The sequence below is a fragment of the Limulus polyphemus genome, unplaced genomic scaffold, assembly GCF_000517525.1.
Source record: "Limulus polyphemus unplaced genomic scaffold, Limulus_polyphemus-2.1.2 Scaffold588, whole genome shotgun sequence".
In the NCBI taxonomy this organism is placed as follows: Eukaryota; Metazoa; Arthropoda; class Merostomata; order Xiphosura; family Limulidae; genus Limulus; species Limulus polyphemus.
In genome coordinates this window covers 139,033-150,116 of record NW_013666198.1, presented here as the reverse complement: position 1 = coordinate 150,116, position 11,084 = coordinate 139,033, and the positions used below count along the sequence as shown (strand labels likewise).

The 11,084-nt window shown below is 29.1% G+C and overlaps 1 protein-coding gene across 1 annotated transcript in view; it reads left to right on the top strand.

The window, feature by feature from the left end:
• Window positions 1-8,588, top strand: part of LOC106459297 (uncharacterized protein C6orf106 homolog) — a 27,983-nt gene extending 19,395 nt beyond the window's left edge. The window contains exons 4-6 of the mRNA XM_013918908.2: window positions 2,173-2,325; window positions 4,789-4,943; window positions 6,471-8,588. Of these exons, the coding sequence (XP_013774362.1) occupies window positions 2,173-2,325; window positions 4,789-4,943; window positions 6,471-6,563 (401 nt within the window). The 3' untranslated portion in view covers window positions 6,564-8,588. The remainder of the gene's footprint in view (window positions 1-2,172; window positions 2,326-4,788; window positions 4,944-6,470) is intronic.
• Window positions 8,589-11,084: the final 2,496 nt, after the last annotated feature.

Sequence of the window (11,084 nt, the reverse complement as noted above, 5' to 3'; positions counted from 1 at the left end):
ACTTATATCAAAGTTTTTCTTCATTACCCATTCAGGCCGTCTCCAACCATTATTTTGCTGAAATGTTTTGTTGCTAATCAAGTATGTATGTGTTTTTACTTATAATGTTTAAATAACCAATATCAACACCTAATATTGTGCTTACTAAATATGTATATTACTTAAAAAATGAAGCTTTTATTTTCTTCTTTTTTTTAACAAGTAAACTCTGATCTCCATCTTTGCCATCTAACATTGTGTTCACTTGCTCCAGTGTTGTATACCCCAATCGGCTGCCCTCGGGAATATATAATTTGCAAAACTTTACACCGGCTTTTACACGCCCCCTAAACAGCTACTGTATATAAGTACTGTATGCAGACAATATAATCACTTTTTCGAGACTTACCCCATCCCAGTCACAAACACTGGCTCTTAGTGGGGAAGGACAGTGTCAGTGGAGGTAAATATGTTTGGAAATACATTTTCAAATTAGGAAATTGATAACTGATTAAAGATCAGTTGAGGAACAGTGGGTACAAAGAGTTTTTCTGAGTGAAGTGCAAGAATATTGCAAGGATAAGAGGAGAGAGAGGAGTACTAAAATAATGACATACTAGCATGACCATAGCGTGTGGATGTCCCACTTTGGTAAGATAGAAACACCTTAATGACTACTCATATTAAAGAAAACAGCATGACGAAATTATTCCTGGATCATATCATACACAACTATGTATCTCGCTCTTAGGTTTCGCGGTTTCTGAAACTGATGGTTTACCCCACTACCTACCAGAATAATCTGTATTTTCTGCTGTTGAGTCAGAGATTGCTTGTTAAATATTAAGAAATGTATTTAATTTTGTTGGGACCCGCATGTATGATTTTCTCCATCAGTAGTACATGTTGCTATAAGTTACTTCAGTTTTCTGTACAAAATTTCACAAAAAACATCTAGTATATCAGTAAAAATGAGTTTTAGTGACCAATGGCTAAATGGTGCCAGATGAGTAACAAAATGATATTCCTTATCTAACCTTGTATTTGTTTATTGTGTATTTAGAAAATATATGCGTAGTGTGATATTTGCAATGCTATGTAAAAAAAAAGATAACATTTCAATAGTTTTTAAGTATATAAAATTAAATTAGTTAATCATTCAAACTTTATTGAATACAGGATGTAAATAATTACAAATTGGTAAGTAAGCAAGCATGGATGTATATATCAGTCAAAACCAAAAACTGACATCTTAGGATTAAAACAATGCCATTTATCTCTGAAAACACATGGGTTATTGGATTTTTTTGTGTAGATTCTGTGTGCTTTTAAATATTGTTTTTTTTATCAGAGTTATTAGTATAAGCTGAATTACTGTGCTAACTATTTAAAATATGAGAAGCCTCAGAAACTCCAGAGTAACAGAAAAATATCATCATTCTTGTATTTGGATTCATGTTCTTTTCATGAGTTATTTACAAACAGCAGTAGCAAAGAAAAAATGTCATATGCTTTTGTTATTGCATTTAACATGCTTATATATGATTTGAGTTCTTTAAAAATTTTTTAAAACAAACAATTAGAAAAAAATCAGAAACTTGTCTTTGTTTTATATTTTTATATAGGGAAAAAATATTGTAATTTAATGCAGTAAAAATATTATTAAGCAACAATTTTATAATGATTTATGTAGACCACTTACTAATGCTGCTTTTTTTTCGTGGGTTTCTTTCATTTATATAAGATACCTGTTACATTGTATTGGAGTAACAGTTGTGTTTGTCATACTGTATACTTTTAGGGAAGTGTATTTTCATCTTCAAAATTATTATATTGTAGTTGGTTTAATAATACATTAAATAATTAGTTTTTTCTTCATGATAAAAAGTATAACGTTAAAACTAATTTCTCCCAAACAAACTGAAATATCCATGTTGTTTTAGTCTACGGGAACTTCTAATATTGAGATATTATTATCAGTTTCAGATCTCGATTATGATTAGCATTCTTATACAATTTTTAAAGGTAGGAATTCGTCATGTGAATAATGTAAAGCTTGCAGAACTTTTATTGTGAGTACTATGTAAAAAACCTCTTATTAAGCACTTTTACATGTGTTAAAAACTTAATACTTAAAAACAATTCTGTCTTAAGAAGTGTTTACCATGGTCAGTTTTATTGTTTCTTCCACAGAAGTAATTTGGGTAATAGTCACAGTAGCAGAAGGAGGACTTCTCAGTCTAACTCAACAGATGGATGCTTTTCATCAACTAGGTCAACCTCCACGCAGTGCCCCCATCCCTACTAATCCTTTTGCAACTACTGAAAGGAAATATCCATTCAGCAGTATGTGTCTATGTGTTTGCCAGACTGATCAATTCTGACTGTTAAACCTTTTTTAATTATTTGGTATTAGATAACTAAATTAGTCAAAAAACCATTAAAAGGAGCTGCCTACCTTCATATAGCCTTCTGGAACAGTTATTTAACTATTTTATAATAACTAAGCTTGTGATAAAATTTTTGTGCACTTGAATGTAGCATAAGAGTATGCTTGTTAGTTTTATAGAAGGTTTTGTTTCTCTCTCAATTTCCTTGTTGAATTAATGACTTCCAAAAGACTAATAAACATACTTTTATCTAACATTCACCTGCATTATTATTTTATCTAAGATATTAATACTGCTTAATGTAGCATAAAATTATACTTATTAGTCTTATGGAAAGGGTCATTAGTATAACAATATTTTTGAGAGAGAGAGGGAACTAAAGGCTTTGAGGTATAGCTTAAACACACACAAAATTTAACTTCTATTACATTAGTGCAGTATGTGCTTTAAATGAAAATGAGTATATCCTTTTGCCCCAAAACAAAGTTCATGAATAGGTTTGACACTTTGCAACAGTAAATACATAATAAAGGATTATAACTTCTTGAATTACTTTTGTAATGAATAAATAAAACAACCATGAACCCAAGAGAATATTTTAAAGTTTTTTATTTGATCATTGTTTCAGCTTTACACCTTCATCAGAAGCATAAATTTTCTGTTCTGTCACTCACATTACAGCCACTGTATCCTAAAAGTAAACAAACATATATTTGGCATGTGATCATTGCTATTATTACAAAGCCTGTGACATTTAATATGATAGATGTCTTCAGGTTCAACAATTTAAAATTAATTTACTTTTTAATCCTAAACTGTTGTACCTAAAAGTGTAAAATATATCTAAAATAGTACAAAACCAGTAACAGTTTGAAAATACGATTACAGTTCCATGAGTTATTCAACTGAAACTAAATAAACTAATACTTCATAAAAAATAATTGTCTTTAGACTTCATGTGAAAAAACTAGTAAAGATAGTTATTGCAGTATGTTTTAGATAATATATAATTCAGTAAAATCAAGTTCATGCTGATCTTAGAAAGACAAATTACAACATTTACTATTTGTCAATAAAACTTGTGATGCCACTAGATCATTTCTTTGCAGTATTACAATGATTCGTAAGGTGGAAATCAAAGTATTATAAGAAATATTAAAGTCACAATAATATGGAAAGAAATGTTTAATTACAGAAATTAAGAAAATAATTTACAACTTTATGAAAAAAACATCATAAGGTTTTAAACAAGAAGTTATTGATATAGATGAAGTTTAGAAAGACCACATTAAGATGAGTAATGTATTTACATTTTTCAGTGCAGGCTAGAAGAGATAGTAGGAACATGTGCATGCTAAGAAATCAATAAATCAAGCATCTTAAAGGTTACTGTACTGGGTAGGGTTGAAGTGGCAAATGATTATAGACAAATTTTTGTTTTCCCCTTCTCAGTGCCTTCCTATCTAACTAGAGCTAGTTGAAATTAAACAGAAGCCCTATTTGTGTAAACAGGTTAATGACTTAATGTTGTTACATATTGTTAGACTGTTATTATTCTATGTTTAGTAAATGCTGACAAACACAGTTGAATGAGCAAATTATTCAGCAATCAACATTTTTGTGAGTGAACAAAGACTAAAGAATATTAACTTACCATAAGTTTTTTTTTCCAGTAAAGAGATGCCATTTTTGTAAGTTGTGACAATAGTTGATGTAATCAATGTTCATAGGTAATTGAGCTACTCAGCCAGCTCTAACAATTTAATAATACTATTGTTTGAAATTCTTTTAAAAAAAACATATTTTTAATCTATTGAAGAATATGTAATCTAGTAGAAGCAAGAAAACAGTATTGTTACCTAATAGAGAAATTTTCAAAGAGTTCCAAATTCTTTATGCACTATTTAATGTGTGTTTCAAGTAAAATTTTACCACAAGTTGTTTGCATAATAGATAAAACTGTAGATTGGTAACCAAACCTAAATTCATTCATTTAATAAATGTGACATTTTTTTTTTATTATTATTATTTACAGTTACTTATTTAGATATATGATGTAATGAGCTAGTGACAGCAGTATGTTAACGTTTACCTTTTGGAAAGTCTAGTAAAGTTTTACTCCTTGTAGGAAGACATTTTCACTCATTAAATTTCAGTTTTGATGCCAGATATATTTTTAGCTGTCTGACTACCAAAAATAAAACATTTTCCCATTTGCCTTCAATTAAATATTGTTTGTTTTCATAACTCGATGTTACTGGTAAATACTAAATTTCTAAATAATAGGGTTTTGATATGTAGTAATTGTTACAGCATGTAATTTACTGTTAGAAAACAGCTAATATGTATCTTGCATTAAACCAGTTTATTTTTTTATCATAAACTGTAATATATATTTTTATGTATGTTCACATTTCAGCCTCACCACAACACCCCCAACAAGAAGGAGGAACCTTCCCTCAAACTGTCAATGGCTATTCTTGTAGTTCTCCTAGCTCAGTATCTCCATCAAGGTTCATGTATACTTGCTCTAATAGTCTCCCATCATCTCCCGTTAGAAGGCCATTATTTGAGGTGAGCATAGACTCTTTAAAATAGAAATCTATCTTTACACGTACCACACTGTTAACTACCATAATGTATTGTTTTGTGGATTTCTTGTACATACCAGTAGCGTGATGTTAACAGTGTGCTACATATATGTTTAGTTTTATTAGATTTTTCCTTTGAGTAGTTACTATTAACCATAAAAAAATGGGTCTGTATTTATCATAATATCTGCTGCTACTACTACTATAGCACATTAAATTATTCCTCCATTATTTATATAGGTGTATTCAAAATCTCAGTGGAAATGCATTGGGTTTGCTTAAAAGATTGAAATAGAACAATAAAATGTTTTTTATCAAATAATTGTTTTCTAAAGTGTGTGTGTGTGTTTGATAATATTTCTTATGTAATTGAATATATTTCTTCTTTTTTAAAGTACCTACAAATTTTGAAAAAATTGTTTAAACTCTTAAATGTTATAAAGGATTTATGTGTGTGTAGTATTTCACTCATCTTTTATGGTTTATTTTATACAAATTAGGAGTGGGAAATGTAGTTTATCTAACATTAAAGAGAATTCATGTAAAATATATTATTTAAATATATATTACCCTACAAGGGTTAGAGAGTTTTATTGTTTTATATTAAGACTTGAACCTTTGTGTTTTTCTGACATCATGAATATATCCTTGCCATGAATCATATAATAATATGTTCTACTTTGTATAGTAGAATTTTTTTTTAGAACAACACTAACAAAGTAGCACTTTTCTTTTAAATGGGGTTGTACTCAACAAAGAATATTTATTAGTTGGTTATTTACATGCACAATTCTTTGTTATTGTTTTCTCAATGTATTTGTGTTAATCTCTGTTTTGAATAGTAAGAACCTGCCTTAGTTTGGTAACCGTTAAACTAGACTTGGTTTCTAGAAACATTGGTTTTGAATATGATGTTGACAATGATAAAAAAGAAGAAATATGTCACATTAAAGATTTAAATTACCTGTTTGAGAACAGAATTGCAATCTGTTGATGCAGGACTTAGTAGATCAAAAGGTACATGTATTTTTAATTTGGCATCTTTTATGAAGACCTTCACTAAGGTGTTGTCCTCAAATATGCTTTGAAATGGGTTGATGAAGTCTGACAAATTTTTGAGATGAATTATAATCCTTTATTTAAACATTTTTAAGACATTTCATTGTTAGTGCAGAATAAGTTTTATTTTGATGAAAATACATGTATTTATTCTGTATTAAGATGGAAAAGAGAGGGAGAAAATTGGAAGTCTTTTTGTGTGTGTGTATGTGACAAATAACATACTGTAAATTCTTTTTTTTAAATGGCATGTTTTTTGACAGAAAAAGGAAGTTTTCCCTTGTATATTATTTCTGTGCTCGGGTAATTTTGAAAGAAACTTCCAGCTTTCTAAATAATTAATATATCTACTTAACTGTTGTTTCCTGTCTGAATTGAATTTTTAATATTGTAGTGCAACATGATGTATATCTAAAACCTGAAAAGTAACCATAATACATTTTGCTTTCAGACATCATCCACAATACCCCAACTGTCTTCTTCCTTGCCATCATCTCAGAAACAAAGCAGCAGTGAAAGTGGTTCAGAAGATATGATGTTATAGAGTTATTTAAAACTATTTTATGATTTGTCATTGTTTTATTTGTGTATGGGTGTGTTTTAAACTTCCTGAAAAGAAGTTGACAGATTTTGACAGCACACTAATTTTTTTCTCTCTGCTCATTTTTTGTTTTATATATCTCTTAAACTACGAGGTTACAGTATATATATGTTGTTTATACACATGAGGAATACAGCTGATACTCATTCATAGTCTGAGAACATAAGATATTAATAACTGGTGACAATACATGACAGAGTTGTTAATGACTATATATCTAAGAAACTTCCTTAGAGACATACAACAGACAGCTAGTGAATTATTTTTAGTAAAGTATGAAATGCAGATAGTATAAACCTGCAAGCCAATCATTTTGTTTTGGGGAAAAAATTACTAAATTAATTGTGAATCTTAAAATACGTTTTATAATGTTACATATGCTCTGTACCAACACTCACTTATGTTTATAGTTTAGCTGTGATTTTGAATTTATAGCTGTAAACGTCTTCTAAAAAGCAGTTTTATTTCAAAATAGTTTTATGCATTGAAAGTGAGGCCCTTTTGAATGATCTAGTAACTTGATAATTATGTTTGTGAATGAATTCAATAAAAAAGATCATGAGAAAAGATTCAGTCACTAGTTTGGAATATACGTGAGTAAAATAATCACATAGAATTTGGGGGATGATTTTTTTAAGAAACAAAAAATATACTATTAAATCTTCACTGGTTTAACATAATGTCAAAGTATAGAATTTCCATTTATGTCTATCAAAATGATGAACTTTCACCGAGGAGTGTATGAGATTAATTAGTTGTAGCTCAAAGTGGAATCAAAAAATTATATTAATGTAATTCTTAGATGTATGTCTACATTGTTAGCTAGTTAGAATAATTTTTAAATCTTCTTGTACTGTTCATTAGTTATTTAAGAACTGAATCTTGCTTCTTTTAAATGCTGGCACTTGAATCATTCAAGCTTTTTAAAACACAACTATTTATCATTTGAAGATCTTGATTTTGAGAACTACTCTGGACCAAAAAACTGTTGAAGTGAATCAGAAAGTGGTTATAGTTTTGAGCTTTTATTTAGTTACAACAATGTATTTACTAGTAATATGTACAAGTATTTTCATTAAGTAAATATTTAAATTTGTTTCTTCAATTGATAAGTTTTTTAAAATCTCAAGTTTTAATGAACTTTAAAGCTAACTAAACTGATTCATAGTGTAGTCTCTATCTGTCAAATTCCTGCTACAGTGTTCCTGAATAAACTTTTTCAAAATTTACATTAACAAAAACATCTAAACATACAGTATGCCTTATTTTCCCCTTAAAATCTTGGAAAATATCACATATTTCAAAGCAAGGAATTTTCAACTACTTTTACTTTCACCACTGTTTATGCAAATATCATTCTAAGATAATATATATGTATTATTAGATCACTTGCTTAATGAAATTGATTCTGAGTGTTCATAATTACTGTTATTAGAGTCTTAAGTTGCAGTTATCATTGACATCAAAATCTAATTTGTTCCAGCACTTCTATTTTGCTTTCATTTCTTTTTCTTTAAGTATCATCAAATACAACTTGATTAATATTACCCACAGAAGTAATGGATGTCAGCAGCTTTGAGCGTATGTTAACTTTCCAAACACACAAGGTGATAATTTCAGCAAACCTGACAATAGATAGATTCATAAAAATCTCAACAAGAACTTTCAGATGTTTAGTTTAATATTGTCTCTTATAGTGAATACCTGTAGATAAGGAATCAAATAAACAACCTATACTGTCACACCTACAGATAGTTCTATCAAAAATCTTATTTTATGTATCTAGGAGAAATTATAATCTTTCTCTGATGCTTTGCTAAATATATTGTATTAGTGACTGTTATAAAGCACTGTACAGTTGAGTATTTGTAAAGATAAAGTATTAACATAATGTATTTCAACAGTACTGTTTGTAATGAAAGTAGTACGTTAACCTAACCACTGGCTAACAAAAACTTGTTTCTGAATGATATGGAAAAAAAAGGCTCAACATAACTGATAAGTTTGGCAGTGATCTCTACAAAAATTAAGCTATAAAATAAAAGCACTTTTTAGAATTTTGCTTCTATAAATAACAAGAGACCAAGATTTATATCAAAATCAGTTTCAACAGTTACATCTTGGAAGTTTTAAATTTCGTTTCTATAGTTTCTTACTGACAAAATTAATATACTGCACTGCAAACCTAAGTGATAAAGCACTTCTCACAACCTATTAACTACAGTTTTCATATGTCTATACAGGACTAACATTCCTCCCTTTCTGTTGACAACTGATTGTTGTGCATCTCTTTGAGCTACAATTTCATTTGATACAATGCTGATTCTCATATTTATTATTTTTCTGTTGTCCAAGTTTTTTTTTTTTTTTTTTGAATGGAGGACACTAGGCACATGGGAAGCATTTCATTTTCCTTTATGCTTACATCGAAATTTGTCATCTTGAGTTTGTTTAGTTTCACATTTTGTAGCTGTGTACATGTTTTTAGCAGGTCCACTCAAGGCTATATGATGATTTAATGAATTACTGTTTCACATATCAAATACTAGAGTTTCCATCAGTAGACTGTGAGAAAGTTTTTTTAACAAATTTTTTTGAATGATGAAAACTACCGATTAATTTTCTTTTAATAGCTTTAAAAGTTATTGGAATGTATTATTAAACAGCTACTAGGTTTGATTAGTTTTGTCTGGTTTGCTTATGCTGAGAATCTTTTCTAACAATTGAATGTTTAGAATTTTATTCTTAGTCATTTCAGGAATTCTTAAATGTTAAGTAATAAAAACTGTAAAAATTACTTTTTTCTTATCATTTCAAAAGTTTTGTAATTATTTATTTCTCCAGACAAATTGTTTTTAAAAACAATTTCATATACCCTTTATCTATCAATGTTTATAAAGCTGTGAAGAAAAAGAACTGTATGGAAATCTTTAAGTGAACTATATGTGTCACTAGAACACTCCTTGAGTTCAAATATAGTATCACACTAAGCTATGGAAAGAGTAGGCTGAAGTAGATGTTAAATAAATGCCAAACATTGATAATAATAAGCAGTTTTAAATGAACATCATTTTGTTAACTAGAGTTAATACTGAAATGAATAATGAAAATAGAAATTGGCATATATGAAACATAAAGTTACCATGTTGAAAGCTTCAAGTGTAATGCCTGGCTTTACTATCTGAAGTCCTACTGAACTGTTACAATATGAAAACAAAAATAGCATCTCTAAATATAATAGTTTGGAAATTAGAATTGTTGTTTATTTACTACTTTTCATCAAAAGGCTTCTTGAAATCAGCAGCTGAGATTGGTGTATGCCTTCCAGCTGCATTATTAGCAAAGATTTGGAGACATTTATCATAACAATATGTACATGCAGGAAGATTTCAACAGAAACTCTCATCATTTTTCTTTTCAAGTCACTGCAAGTACCTTAATGCTTTAAAAATTGTGTCTTATAGTTTTTTCATAAAAATGGGAAACAAAGTATAAGGTGATTTTAACTTGTACAAGTACAAAAATGTTGGAAACATAGTACTTAATAAACATTAACCACTAATTTATCAAGCTGACTACATAAATTAGAACCAAATATATATAAATATCCAGTTACATTCATACTTATAATGTTTTATCAGTTCAGTACCCTCTGTGAGTGGTATGTTTGGCCATTATTAGTTATGCTCGTTTGATCATAGTGGAAAAGTAAATACAGTTATGTAAAATAAAATGTGTTTCACAACTATTTGTTCTATCACTATTTTTGGGAGCAGTATTCTTCTTGAAGTGGTGTTTCTATACAGTTAGGGTTAAATAGCCAAAGGTTCATCTGCTGTTTTGAATTCTTCTTTAAGATTTACTTGAATTAGCTTTAAAAAGGATAGAGCAACAAAACAAATTTATCATAACCAAATTATCAGCAGTTCTGTAACCGATTCTTCTATGAAATCATTAAATATTGTCCTAGAATTTTAATGCTTGTAAGTTGCAAAAAAGGTGAGGATAAATTTTAAAGTTTTATGTATCCTAAGGATGCATAAATTGTCATAATGTGAACAATTCTTCATTTGAAAATTATCTAAAAGGAAATATTTCAGTTTTCAAAATGTGCCGAGCAGACTAAAGGCTTAAAACCATATTGTGAAATGATGACAAATAAAGTGGTGTTAATTATTTTATTAATAATATATACTTTATTACAGATGAAAACTTGGAATGGTTACAAGCAAAAAATATCATTTTTTTCCACTGTCCTCTTGGCTTGTTTGTTTTTGAATTTTGCACAAAGCTACATGAGGGTTATCTGCACTATCCATCCCAAATTTAGCAGTGTAAGACTAGAGAGAAGGCAGCTAGTCATCACCACCCACTGCCAACTCTTGGGCTACTCTTTTACCAACAAATAGTGGGATTGACCGTTACATTATGATGGCTGAACGGCATGTTTGGTGGGATGGGGAT